Source organism: Gallinula chloropus (assembly GCF_964237585.1).
Source record: "Gallinula chloropus genome assembly, chromosome: 36".
NCBI classification, from domain to species: domain Eukaryota; kingdom Metazoa; phylum Chordata; class Aves; order Gruiformes; family Rallidae; genus Gallinula; species Gallinula chloropus.
In genome coordinates this window covers 162,441-175,882 of record NC_140121.1, presented here as the reverse complement: position 1 = coordinate 175,882, position 13,442 = coordinate 162,441, and the positions used below count along the sequence as shown (strand labels likewise).

The 13,442-nt window shown below is 67.0% G+C and overlaps 2 protein-coding genes across 2 annotated transcripts; both read left to right on the top strand.

Moving 5' to 3' along the window:
• Positions 1 to 236: 236 nt before the first annotated feature.
• On the top strand, positions 237 to 2,268 carry PGLS (6-phosphogluconolactonase). Its single transcript, XM_084277833.1, has 5 exons — positions 237 to 549; positions 651 to 758; positions 874 to 975; positions 1,600 to 1,740; positions 1,896 to 2,268. Exons 1-5 carry the CDS (start codon positions 241 to 243, stop codon positions 2,031 to 2,033), a joined length of 798 nt encoding a protein of 265 aa, XP_084133959.1. The 5' UTR covers positions 237 to 240; the 3' UTR covers positions 2,034 to 2,268.
• A 903-nt stretch (positions 2,269 to 3,171) lies between these two features.
• Positions 3,172 to 13,441, top strand: COLGALT1 (collagen beta(1-O)galactosyltransferase 1; the record flags this gene model as incomplete). The annotated part of the gene is made up of 11 exons (XM_084277785.1): positions 3,172 to 3,422; positions 4,220 to 4,330; positions 4,544 to 4,661; positions 4,752 to 4,886; positions 5,961 to 6,165; positions 6,909 to 7,028; positions 8,062 to 8,138; positions 10,078 to 10,184; positions 10,302 to 10,434; positions 12,092 to 12,219; positions 13,255 to 13,441. Coding segments are annotated over 11 exons (1,572 nt in total), but the record flags the coding sequence as incomplete, so codon positions are not given.
• Position 13,442: the final 1 nt, after the last annotated feature.

Sequence of the window (13,442 nt, the reverse complement as noted above, 5' to 3'; positions counted from 1 at the left end):
GTGCTGTGGTGGAGGGGAGGGTGTGTTCAACCTCCTGCGGGCGTGGAAAGGGGGTGCCCGAGGGACGGGGACACGGGGTTCGTGCTTGAAGCCGGGGTGGAGCTGGGAGAGCCCGGGGAGGGAGGGAAGGAGGGAGGGAGGGGGAAGCCGGGCCTCAGTGAGTCGACGGGAGGCCTAGGCCGCGCGTTGCTAGGTAACGCCGCGTCGCGTCCGCAGCGTCACTTCCTGCGCGCCGCCGCCATGGCCGCCCCGGGTCCCGGTTCCGATCCCCGGAGCCGCGTCTCCGTCTTCCCGTCGCCGCAGGAGCTGGGCCCGGCCCTGGCGCAGCTGGTGACCGAGCAGGCGGCGGCGGCGGTGGCGGAGCAGCGCGGGCGCTTCTCGCTGGGTCTCTCGGGAGGCAGCCTGGTGGAGATCCTCGCCCGGGACCTGCCCCCCGCCGCCGCCGCCGGTGCCGCCGCCGGTGCCGCCCCGGCTCGCTGGCTCCTGGCGTTCTGCGACGAGCGGCTGGTGCCCCTCGAGCACCCGGACAGCACCGCCGGGGCCTACAAGGTGAGCGGGGCCGGGCTGGTTACTTCCCGCCGCCCTGCGCGCTCCGGGGGACCGGCCCCGGCCCGGCCCTGACCGGCCTCCCCGCTCGCTCGTCCCCGCAGACCCGGCTGCTGCCCCGGCTGCCCGGCCCCGGGCCGCGGGTGCTGACCCTCAGCCCCGGGCTGCCTCCCGCCGCTGCTGCCGATGACTACGCCGAGCGGCTGCGCCAGGTACCGGCCCCCGGGGGGGAGGATGAAAGGGGAGAGGGGGAGGGGCTGGGGGAGTGGGGGAGGGGGTGGGGGGTGGGTAGAGTGTGTTCCCAGCCCCGGTTCTGTCTCTCCACAGGCTTTCCCGGGTGAGGACGTGCCGGTCTTTGATCTCCTGGTGCTGGGGGTCGGGCCGGATGGACACACCTGCTCCCTTTTCCCTGGCCACCCCCTGCTGCAGGTGAGCTCAGCTCCGGCTGGGGAGCCCATGGGGGATCCCATCACCCCCAGCCCTTCAATGGGTGCTGGGGCCCAATTGAGGGGTGGGTGGTGGGTGCTGCGGTTTACAAACACAAGGGGATCTCCTGGAGAGAGTCCAGAGAAGGGCCACGAAGATGCTGAAGGGCCTGGAGCATCTCCCCTGTGAGGAGAGGCTGAGTGAGCTGGGACTGTTCAGCCTGGAGAAGAGAAGACTAAGGGGGGAACTAATTAAAGTCTATAATTATCTGAAGCAGGGGATGCAGGGGGAATGGGCAGCCCCTTCTCAGTGTCTGTGGGGACAGGACAAGGGGTGATGGGCTCAAGTTGGAGCTCAGGGGGTTCCCCACCAACATGGGGAAGGAGTTCCCCAGTGAGGGTGAGGGAGCCCTGGGACAGGCTGCCCAGGGGGGTGGTGGAGTCTGGAGAGATTCTGGACGCCTGTCTGAGTGATCTGCCCTGGGGAGCTGCTTGGGCAGGGGGGTTGGACCCCATGATCTCTTGAGGTCCCTTCCCACCCCTACAATTCTATGTGTGGGGGGTGGAGGGGGCTGGGTTCCCTGCCTTTCACGTTGGGTTTTGGGGGGTTTTTTTTCTGCCTTGGCAGGAGGAAGAGAAAATCGTGGCTGCCATCACCGACTCCCCGAAGCCGCCGCCCGAGCGGGTGACGTTAACCCTGCCCGTGCTGAACGCCGCGCGGATGGTCGTGTTCGTGGCCACGGGAGAGGGAAAAGCTGCTGTGCTAAAGGTGCCCGAACTCTTCCTCTTTGGGATGAAATATCCAGCCTGGTTGTGGGGTTGGAATGAGTAATCAAGGGGGTTTCACTCAACCCCTGAGGGCACAGCTTGCTGTTCCCTCCCGCTGACGGCTCAGCCACAACCCCCTCCCCTCTCCCCCAACAGCGGATTTTGGAAGGTGATGAGGAAAACCCCCTTCCTGCTGCACGTGTCCGGCCGGGCTCCGGGCAGCTGCGCTGGTTCCTGGATGAAGCAGCAGCCAAGGAGCTGACTCTGCCCCTGGAGAAACATTCCATCCTGTAGAGCTCCTGCCATTCCACAGCCCGGCGCGGCACGGAACACGGTGTGGGGGGCTTTTGGGGGGGGTGTATTTTTGATTACTGTCTCCTGGAACACCCGGTGCTCAGCGGGACGCCGCTCTCCCCCGTCCTCATCTCCTCCCGTGGAGCGGGCGGCAGGGTGGCGGTCGCGCCCGGTGAGGGCGTCACGCGGTTCCTCGCGCTGGCTGCGCCGTGGGAGGGGATTAAACGCACCCGTTTGGGCTCCTCTGCTCCTGGTTCTTCCCACTCGACCGTAGAGGAGCTGGTTTGGGGGTATCGGGGTGGTGGTGATGTGAGGACGGACAGATGGACGGACGGGTAGCAGGTTCCCCCCGGGGGTTGGTGGTGTTTGAGCTTGTTAATCCCGAGTTTAATCCCGGGTTTAACCCCGCTTGGGCCTTGCCTTTGAGTCCCGAGGTCGGGTCCTGTCCTGGTGCTGAGGCTGAGGCGGGAGAAGGGAAGCGCAGAGCGGGGAAACTGAGGCGGGAACCCGGGCGAGACCTGCGGCCGTAGCGGGTTCTGCACACGGCGGGGGCGTGGCCTGCAGGGGGGGCGTGGCCATCGAGCCCCCCCCAGCCATAGAGGGTTCTGCGGAAGGCAAAGGGGGCGTGGCCAATGTGGGCGTGGCCATGTGGGGACGTGGCCAGCGAGACCCCCCCAGCCATAGCGGGCTCTGCACACGGCGGGGGCGTGGCCTGCAGGAGGGCGTGGCCAGCCAGCCCCAGTCAGAGGGCTCTGCGGAGGGGGGCGTGGTTACTGTGGGCGTGGCCTACTGGGGGGCGTGGCCAGCGAGACCCCCGGCCATAGCGGGCTCTGCACACGGCGGGGGCGTGGCCTGAGGGAGACACGTTCTCTTTGGGGGCGTGGCCAGCGAGCCCCCCAGCCAGAGGGCTCTGCGGAAGGCAAAGGGGGCGTGGCCAATGTGGGCGTGGCCATGTGGGGACGTGGCCAGCGACCCCCCCCCAGCCATAGCGGGCTGTGCACACGGCGGGGGCGTGGCCTGAGGGAGGGGGGCGTGGCCAAGCGAGCCCCCGGCCATAATTGGTCCCGCACACCGCGGGGCGTGGCCGGAGGGGAGGGGGCGTGTCCCGGGGCAGGGGCGGGGCCGCGGGCGGCGCACGATGGCGGCGGCGGCGGGGCCGGGGCCGCGGCCGCTCCTCCTGCTGCTGCCGCCGCTGCTGCTGCTGCTGCTGGCGGCGGGGCCGGGGCCGGTCCGCGGGTACTTCCCCGAGGAGCGCTGGAGCCCCGAGTCGGCCCTGCGGCCCCCACGGGTGATGGTGGCGCTGGTGGCGCGGAACGCGGCCCACGCTCTGCCCGTCACGCTGGGGGCGCTGGAGCGGCTGCGGCACCCCAAGGACCGGACGGCGCTGTGGTGGGGGGGACGGGACGGGATTGGGGGGGACGGGACGGGACGGGATGGGGGGAAACGGGACGGGATTGGGGGGGACGGGACGGGACCGGACGGGATGGGAGGGGACGGGACTGGATGGGGGGGACGGGACGGGACGGGGGAGGACGGGACGGGACGGGACGGGATGGGGGAGGACGGGACGGGACGGGACGGGACTGGACTGGACGGGACGGGATGGGATGGGATGGGACGGGACGGGATGGGATGGGGTGGGATAGGCGGGACGGGACGGGACGGGATGGGGGGTGACGGGACGGGATTGGGGGAGACGGGACGGGATGGGATGGGGGGGACGGGACGGGATGGGATGGGGTGGGGTGGACGGGACGGGATTGGGGGGGACGGGACTGGATGTGGGGGACGGGACGGGACGGGACGGGATGGGGGAGGACGGAATGGCATGGGGGGGGACGGGACGGGACGGGATGGGACAGGGACGGGCGGGGCGGGACGGGACGAGATGGGGGGGACGGGACGGGACGTGGGTGGGCGGGACGAGACGTGGGGAACGGGACGGGACGGGACGGGCGGGACGGGACGGGATGGGGGGGGACGGGACGGGAGGGACGGGACGGGATGGGACGGGATGGGGGGGCGGGACGGGACGGGACCGGACGGCGCTGTGGTGGGTGGGACGGGACGGGATGGAGGAGGACGGGACGGGACGGGACGGGATGTGGGGGACGGGACGGGGCACCCAGCAGCCCCAGGGTGCGGTGTGTGTGTGTGGGGGGATTAACGCGTGTCCTGCCCCACAGGGTGGCCGTGGATCACAGCGTGGACAACACGACGGCGCTGCTGCGGGACTGGCTCGTGCGGGTGCAGGGGCTCTACCACCGCGTGGAGTGGCGGCCCATGGAGGAGCCGCGGTGAGCTGGGCTTGGGGGGGGTACTGAGGCTGGGGGGGAGCTCGGGGAGGGGGTGTGAGTGGTCAATTCCTGACCTAAACAGGGGTTTGGGGTCCCAGTGGGTTCCTGAACCCTGGTTCAGGGGGTTTCCCCGGGGTGTGGGGTGAGCAGAGGGTCTCCCAAGGGGGGTGTTCCCCATGGGTAGGAGGGTATTGAATCCCCACCCAACCCCAGGTCGTACCCCGATGAGGAGGGTCCCAAGCACTGGACCCCTTCCCGCTACGAGCACGTGATGAAGCTGCGTCAGGCGGCGCTGGAGTCGGCTCGCGCCATCTGGGCCGACTACGTGCTGGTAAGAGGGTCCCGCTGCTCAGGAAACCGTGTCCCCCCCCCAACCCATAACCCCAGTTTCCTCCACCCACGGTGCCGTCCCCCCCTCCAGTTCCTGGATGCTGACAACGTCCTGACCAACCCCGACACGCTGGGGCTGCTCATGGCTGAGAACAAGACGGTGGTGGCGCCCATGCTGGACTCACGTGCCGCCTACTCCAACTTCTGGTGCGGGATGACGGCGCAGGTGAGCGCCCGGTGGGTGCTGGGTGACCCCCGGTCTTGTGGGTTCTGGGGGTCCTGGGTCCCGTGGGTGCCACATGCCCTGGGTCCCCTGGGTGCCGGGTCCCCTGGGTGTCACATGCCCTGAGTCCCATGGGTGCCACGTTCTCCAGGTCTTGGGTCCTCGGGGTCCCCAGAGTGCAGCATTGCCTGGGTGTTGTGTTCTCTGTATGCCAGGGCATGCGTGTCCCCTGGGTGCTGAGTCCCCTGGGTGCTGGATCCCCCTGGTCTCCTGGGGGCCGGGTCCCCTGGGTGCCACATGCCCCAGGTCCCCTGGGTACCAAGTCCCCTGGGTGCTGGATTCCACTGGTTCCCTGTGGGCCAGGTCCCCTGGGTGCCAGGTCCCGTGGGTGCCACATGCCTTGGGTCCCCTGGGTTCCAGGTCCCCTGGGTGCCACATCCCCTGGGTCCCCTGGGTGCCAGGTCCCCTGGGTGCCACATGCCCCGAGTCCCACAGGTGCCACGTTCTCCAGGTCCTGGGTCCTCGGGGTCACCAGAGTGCAGCATCCCTTGGGTGTTGTGTTCTCTGTATGCCGGGGAATGCGTGTTCCCTGGGTGCTGAGTCCCCTGGGTGCTGGATCCCCCTGGTCTCCTGGGGGCCGGGTCCCCTGGGTGTCACATACCCTGGGTCCCCTGGGTGCTGGTTCCCCTGGGGGCCAGGTCCCCTGGGTCCTGGATCCCCCCAGTCTCCTGTGGGCCGGGTCCCCTGGGTGCCTCGTGCCCTGGGTCCCCTGGGTGCCTCATGCCCTGGGTCCCCTCGGTGCTGGGTCCCCTGGGTGCCACGTGCCCCGAGTCCCCTGGGTCCCCTGGGTGCCACGTCCCCTGGGTGCCAGGTCCCCTGGGTGCCACATCCCCCGAGTCCCCTGGGTGCTGGGTCCCTTGGATGCTGGGTCCCTTGGGTGCCGGGTCCCCTGGGTGCCAGGTCCCTTGGGTGCCGGGTCCCCTGGGTGCCGGGTCCCTTGGGTGCCGGATCCCCTGGGTGCTGGGTCCCTTGGGTGCCAGCTCTCCCACCCCAGGGCTGAGCCGAGCTCCCTGCCAGGGTTACTACCGGCGGACGCCGGCGTACCTGCCGGTGCGGAAGCGGGAGCGGCGCGGCTGCTTCGCCGTGCCCATGGTGCACTCCACCTTCCTGCTGGACCTGCGCAAGGAGGCGGCGCGGGCGCTCGCCTTCTACCCCCCCCATCCCGACTACACCTGGGCCTTCGACGACATCATCGTCTTCGCCTTCTCCTGTCGCCGGGCGGGTGAGGGGGACAGGGAGGGGGCTGTGGGTGCAAGGTGGGGGGCTGACAGTGCCAAGATGGGGCTGCCGGTGCTGGGGATGGGGCTGCTGGTGGTGGGTGGGGGGCTGCCAGTGCCAAGATGGGGCTGCCGGTGCCGGGTGGGGGGCTGTTGGTGCCGGGGAAGGGGCTGGCGGTGGCTGGTGGGGGGTTGCCAGTGCTGGGAGGGGGCTGTGGGTGCAAGGTGGGGGGCTGCCGGTGCCAAGATGGGGCTGCCGGTGCTGGGGAAGGGGCTGCTGGTGATGGGTGGGGGGCTGCCGGTGCCAGGCTGGGCCTGAGCCTGGGCCTGAGCCTGAGCCTGGGCCTGAGCCTGGCCCTGGGCCTGGGCCTGAGCCTGAGCCTGGGCCTGGGCCTGGACCTGAGCCTGGGCCTGGGCCTGGACCTGAGCCTGGGCCTGGGCCTGAGCCTGAGCCTGGACCTGAGCCTGGGCCTGGGCCTGAGCCTGGACCTGAGCCTGGGCCTGGGCCTGAGCCTGGGCCTGGGCCTGGGCCTGGGCCTGAGCCTGGGCCTGGGCCTGAGCCTGGGCCTGAGCTTGGGCCTGAGCCTGGGCCTGGGCCTGGGCCTGGGCCTGGGCCTGAGCTTGGGCCTGAGCCTGGGCCTGAGCTTGGGCCTGAGCCTGGGCCTGGGCCTGGGCCTGAACCTGGGCCTGGGCCTGAGCCTGAGCCTGAGCCTGAGCCTGAGCCTGAGCCTCCCGCTCTGCCCTGCAGAGGTGCAGATGTTCGTGTGTAACCGGGAGGTGTTCGGCTTCCTGCCGGTGCCGCTGCGGGCGCACAGCACCCTGCGCGACGAGGCCGAGAGCTTCCTGCACGTCCAGCTGGAGATCATGGGTGAGCGGCAGGACCCACCCCCCATTCCACCCCCCAAATTCCACCCCCAAATTCCACCCCCCAATTCCACCCCCCAATTCCACCCCCCCATTCCCAGAATCCCAGAATCCCCAGGTTGGGAGAGACCTTTGAAGATCATCCAGTCCAACCCTTCCCATCCTGTGCTAAACCAGATCCCCAAGTGCCTCATCCACCCTTTTCTTGAACACCCCCAGGGATGGTGACTCAACCCCCTCCCTGGGCAGCCTGTTCCAGCCCTGACAACTCTTTCAGTAACAAATTTGTTCCTAAAATCCAATCTGCCCCTGCCCTGGCCCAGCTTAGTGCCATTGCCCCTTGTCCCAGCTCCTGTCCCCTGGCTGAAGAGACCATCCCCCACCTCTCTGCACCCTCCCTTCAGGTGGGGAGAAGGTCTCCCCTCAGCCTCCTCTTCTCCAGGCTGAGCATCCCCAGCTCCCTCAGCTGCTCCTCAGAGGATTCACCCTCCAGCCCCTTCCCCAGCCTGGTTGCCCTTCTCTGGACTCACTCCAGGACCCCCCAATGTCCTCCTGATGCTGAGGAGCCCAGAACTGGTCCCAGCACTCCAGCTGCAGCCTCCCCAGTGCCCAGCCCAGGGGCACAATCCCCTCCCCAGCCCTACTGGCCACACTGGGGCTGACACAAGCCAGGATGCCCTGGGCTTTCCTGGGCACACTGCTGGCTGGTGTTCAGCCCCCCAACACCCCCAGGTCCTTCTCCTCCTGACAGCTCTCCAGACAGTCTCCCCTCAGCCTGGAGCTGCCGGGGGTTGTTCTGTCCCAACTCTCCCACTTGGCCACGTTAAACTCCCCCCCTGTTAAACCCCCCCCCCCTCCCTGTGCTGCTGGACACACACAAAGGGCCCTTTGAGGAGCTGGGATGGAAAAACCCCGGGTCAGCCATGGAGGGTGGAGGTGGGGGGGGTGTGTGTCTGTCTGTCCCCTCCTGTCTGTCCCCTCCCCTCCATCCTGGGGGCTGTGGCAGCCGGTGTCTCTCCTCCCCCCCCACCCCCCAGTGAAGCACCCGCCAGCGGAGCCGTCGCCCCACGTCTGGGTCCCCCCCAAGGTCCCTGATAAGATGGGTTTTGATGAGGTGAGCACAGAATGGGGGGTGTTGGGGTGCTCCCCCTCAGCCTGTGAGGTTGGGGGGGCACAGGTGGGGGGGGGAATCCCTTTTTTGGGCGGGGGGGGGGCTTTTCCCTTCTTAGTTTGGGGCTGGTTGGTTTTCCTTGCTGAATTTTGGGGCACCCCCCACCTTCCCCTGCACTCCCAGCTTGGGTTTGCTTTCTCCCTCCTGAAATTTTCATGGGGAGAGGAATCCCCCTTTTTTAATTGGGGTAGGGGCATCTTTTTGCCTCTCTTATGAATTTTGGGGTGCTTTTCCCTTCTTTTCTGAATTCTCAGGCTGGTTTTCACCCCAAATCTTATCTCTACCCCCCCATCCCCACCCCCTTTCCATCCCTCCTGCCTTTCAGTCTGTCCCCTTCCCCTTGAGTTTGGCTCATCATTCCCCTCTCTGTGTTTTGGGGTTCCCCCCAGCTCTTTACTCTGGATTTAGGGGTTCCCCATCCCCTTTCCATCCCTCCTTTCAGGGTCTGTCCCCTTCCCCTGGAGTTTGCCTCATCACCCCCCTCACTGCGTTTTGGGGTTCCCCCCAGCCCTTTACTCTGGATTTAGGGGTTCCCCATCCCCTTTCCATCCCTCCTGCCTTTCCCTCCTGTCCCCTTCCCCTGGAGTTTGGCTCATCACTCCCCTCACTGTGTTTTGGGGTTCCCCCAGCTGTTTACTCTGGATTTAGGGGTTCCCCATCCCCTTTCCATCCCTCCTTTCAGGGTCTGTCCCCTTCCCCTGGAGTTTGGCTCATCACTCCCCTCACTGTGTTTTGGGGTTCCCCCCAGCCCTTTACTCTGCATTTAGGGGTTCCCATCTTCACCCCCTTTCCACCCCTCCTGCCTTTCAGGGTCTGTCTGGCTCATCACTCCCCTCTCTATGCTTTGGGGTTCCCCCCAGCCCTTTACTCTGCATTTGGGGGCTCCCCACCCCCTTTCCATCCCTCCTTTCAGGGTCTGTCCCCTTCCCCTGGAGTTTGCCTCATCACTCCCCTCACTGTGTTTTGGGGTCCCCCCAGCCCTTTACTCTGCATTTGGGGGCTCCCCACCCCCTTTCCATCCCTCCTTTCAGGGTCTGTCCCCTTCCCCTGGAGTTTGCCTCATCACTCCCCTCACTGTGTTTTGGGGTCCCCCCAGCCCTTTACTCTGCATTTGGGGGCTCCCCACCCCCTTTCCATCCCTCCTTTCAGGGTCTGTCCCCTTCCCCTGGAGTTTGCCTCATCACTCCCCTCACTGTGTTTTGGGGTCCCCCCAGCCCTTTACTCTGCATTTGGGGGCTCCCCACCCCCTTTCCATCCCTCCTTTCAGGGTCTGTCCCCTTCCCCTGGAGTTTGCCTCATCACTCCCCTCACTGTGTTTTGGGGTTCCCCCCAGCCCTTTACTCTGCATTTGGGGGCTCCCCACCCCCTTTCCATCCCTCCTTTCAGGGTCTGTCCCCTTCCCCTGGAGTTTGCCTCATCACCCCCCCTCACTGCACTTTGGGGTTCCCCCCAGCCCTTTACTCTGCATTTGGGGGTTCCCCACCCCCTTTCCATCCCTCCTGCCCCCTTCCCCTGGAGTTTGCCTCATCACCCCCCCTCACTGCACTTTGGGGTTCCCCCCAGCCCTTTACTCTGCATTTGGGGGTTCCCCACCCCCTTTCCATCCCTCCTGCCCCCTTCCCCTGGAGTTTGCCTCATCACCCCCCCTCACTGCACTTTGGGGTTCCCCCAGCCCTTTACTCTGCATTTGGGGGTTCCCCACCCCCTTTCCATCCCTCCTGCCCCCTTCCCCTGGAGTTTGCCTCATCACCCCCCCTCACTGCACTTTGGGGTTCCCCCCAGCCCTTTACTCTGGATTTAGGGGTTCCCCTCCCTATTTTCCTGGCTCAGTGGATGGGATGTGGGGTTTAATTTGGGGGGGGTGTCCCCTCTTTCCCCTCAGGTTTTCATGATCAACCTGAAGCGCCGGGCGGACCGGCGGCAGCGGATGCTGCGCACGCTCCACGAGCAGGAAATCGCCTGCAAGGTGGTGGAGGCCGTGGATGGCAAGTGGGTCCCAAATCCCCCCCCCAAAACCCTCTGGAGGGGCCATGGTGCCTTTTTGGGGGGGTGGGGGAGTGGGCTCAGCCCTGGGACAGGGTCCCACAGCGGAGCTGCTGTCGGCAGAGCCCTGAACAGCAGCGAGGTGGAGGCGTTGGGCATCCGGATGCTGCCGGGGTACAAGGACCCCTACCACGGGCGGCCCCTCACCCGGGGGGAGCTGGGCTGCTTCCTCAGCCACTACAGCGTCTGGCAGGAGGTGAGGGGGGGGGCAAGGAGCTGTCAGGGGGGGGTTATGGGGCTGCTGGGGGGTTATGGGGCTGCTGGGGTGGTTATGGAGCTATGGGAGGGGGGCAAGGAGCTGTCAGGGGGGTTATGGGGCTGCTGGGGAGGTTGTGGGGCTGCTGGGGAGGGGGGCAAGGAGCTGTCAGGGGGGTTATGGGGCTGCTGGAGAGGTTGTGGGGCTGCTGGGGAGGTTATGGGGCTTCCAGGAGGGGTTATGTGGCTGCTGGGGAGGTTATGGGGCTGCTGGGGAGGGGGGTGTGGGGCTGTCAGGGGGGTTGTGGGGCTGCTGGGGAGGTTGTGGGGCTGCTGGGGGGTTATGGAGCTATGGGAGGGGGGCAAGGAGCTGTCAGCGGGGGTTATGGGGCTGCTGGGGGGTTATGGGGCTGCTGGGGTGGTTATGGGGCTGCTGGGGTGGTTATGGAGCTATGGGAGGGGGGCAAGGAGCTGTCAGGGGGGGTTATGGGGCTGCTGGGGGGTTATGGGGCTGCTGGGGTGGTTATGGAGCTATGGGAGGGGGGCAAGGAGCTGTCAGGGGGGTTATGGGGCTGCTGGGGGGTTATGGGGTTGCTGGGGTGGTTATGGAGCTATGGGGCTGCTGGGGAGGGGGGTGTGGGGCTGTCAGGAGGGTTATGGGGCTGCTGGGGAGGTTATGGGGCTGTTGGGGAGGTTGTGGGGCTGCTGGGGAGGTTATGGAACTATGGGGCTGCTGGGGAGGGGGGGGCAAGGAGCTGTCAGGGGGGTTATGGGGCTGCTGGGGAGGTTATGGGGCTGTTGGGGAGGTTGTGGGGCTGCTGGGGAGGTTATGGAACTATGGGGCTGCTGGGGAGGGGGGGCAAGGAGCTGTCAGGGGGGTTATGGGGCTGCTGGGGAGGTTATGGGGCTGTTGGGGAGGTTGTGGGGCTGCTGGGGGGGTTATGGAGCTATGGGGCTGCTGGGGAGGGGGGGCAAGGAGCTGTCGGGGGGGTTATGGAGCTGCTGGAGAGGTTGTGGGGGTGCTGGGAGGTTGTGGGGCTGCTGGGGAGGGGGGCAAGGAGCCGTCGGGGGGGTTATGGGGCTGCTGGGGAGGTTATGGAGCTACAGGGCTGCTGGGGAGGGGGGTTATGGGGCTGTCAGGGGGGGTTATGGGGCTTCCAGGAGGGTTTATGGAGCTGTTGGGGGGTTATGGGGCTGCTGGGGAGGGGGATGTGGGGCTGCCAGGGGGGTTATGGGGCTGCTGGGGAGGATTTTTGGGGGCTGCTGGGGGGGGGGTTAAGGGGCTCCTGGGGTGTTACAGGGCTGCTTTGGGGTGAGTTGTGGGGCTGCTGGGGGGTTATGGGGCTGCTGGGGAGGTTTTTTGGGGGCTGCTGGGGGGGTTAGGGGGCTCCTGGGGTGTTACAGGGCTGCTTGGGGATCATCCCTGATCCAGGGGGGTGTTTGGGGGGATTTTGGGGGGGGGTTGTTGACCCGGGGGGTTGGGGGGGGGTTGTTGATCCAGGGGGGTGTTTGGGGGGGTTTTGGGGAGGGGGGTTGTTGATCCGGGGGGGGTTTGGGGCTCATCCCTGATCCAGGGGGGTGTTTGGGGGGGGTTGTTGATCCAGGGGGGCGTTTGGGGGTGTTTTTTGGGGGGGTGTTGAGCCCCCTCCCCTCCCCAGATCGTGGCCAGGGGGCTGGGCCGCTCCGTGGTGTTCGAGGACGATCTGCGCTTTGAGATCTTCTTCAAGCGCCGCCTGATGAACCTGATGCGCGAGCTGGAGGCGGCGGCCATCGCCTGGGACCTGATGTGAGACCCCCCCCAAGCCCCTCCCCCTGCCCCAGCCCCTCCCCCTGCCCCAAGCCCCTCCCCCTGCCCCAGCCCCTCCTCCTGCCCCAGCCCATCCCCCTGCCCCAGCCCCTCCCCCCTGCCCCAGCCCATCCCCCTGCCCCAGCCCCTCCCCCTCACAAGCCCCTCCCCCTGCCCCAGCCCCTCCCCCTGCCCCAAGCCCCCCCCGCCCCAGCCCCTCCCCCTGCCCCAGCCCATCCCCCTGCCCAGCCCCTCCCCCTCACAAGCCCCTCCTCCTGCCCCAGCCCCTCCCCCCTGCCCCAGCCCCTCCCCCCTGCCCCAGCCCATCCCCCTGCCCCAGCCCCTCCCCCTCACAAGCCCCTCCCCTTCCCCAAGCCCCACCCCCTCACCTTGCCCCTCCCCCCACCCAAGCCCCTTCCCCCACCCAAGCCCCTCCCCCCAAGCCCCTCCCCAGCTAATGAACAGAGCTAATCACAAACCCCAAGCCCCTCCCCCCGCCCAAGCCCCTTCCCCACCCAAGCCCCTCCCCCAAGCCCCTCCCCAGCTAATTAACAGAACTAATTAATCACAACCCCCAAGCCCCTCCCCCACCCCAAGCCGCTCCCCAGCTAATTAACAGGGCTAATTAATCACAACCCCCCAAGCTCCTCCCCAGCTAATTAACAGCTAATCAAGCCCCTCCCCCACCCCAGGCCCCTCCCTGGCTAGTTAACAGAACTAATTAATCACAACCCCCAAGCCCCTCCCCCCACCCAAACCCCCTCCCCCACCCAAGCCCCTCCCTGGCTAATGAACAGAGCTAATTAATCAAGCCCCTCCCCCCACCCAAGCCCCTCCCTAGCTAATTAACAGAGCTAATTAATCACAACCCCAGCTAATGAACAGAGCTAATTAATCCCAACCCCCTCAAGCCCCTCCCCAGCTAATGACCAGAGCTAATTAATCCCAACCCCAAAGCCCCTCCCCAGCTAATGACCAGAGCATAATCAATCCCCCCGCCCCGTGGCGCTAACGAGGGTGGTCCCTGTCCGGCAGCTACATCGGGCGGAAGCGGATGCAGGTGGAGCGTCCGGAGCGCGCGGTGCCCGGCGTGCGGAACCTGGTGGAGGCCGATTACTCCTACTGGACGCTGGGCTACGTCCTGTCGCTGCGCGGCGCCCGGCGGCTGCTGGCGGCCGAACCGCTGGGCAAGATGCTGCCGGTGGACGAGTTCCTGCCCATCA

Coding starts and splice junctions, on each gene's coding strand:
- PGLS (XM_084277833.1), top strand. CDS start 241: ATGGCCGCCCCGGGTCCCGGTTCCGATCCCCGGAGCCGCGTCTCCGTC. Junction 976..1,599: donor CTGGCCACCCCCTGCTGCAG/GTGAGCTCAGCT, acceptor CTGCCTTGGCAG/GAGGAAGAGAAAATCGTGGC. Junction 1,741..1,895: donor GAAAAGCTGCTGTGCTAAAG/GTGCCCGAACTC, acceptor CTCCCCCAACAG/CGGATTTTGGAAGGTGATGA.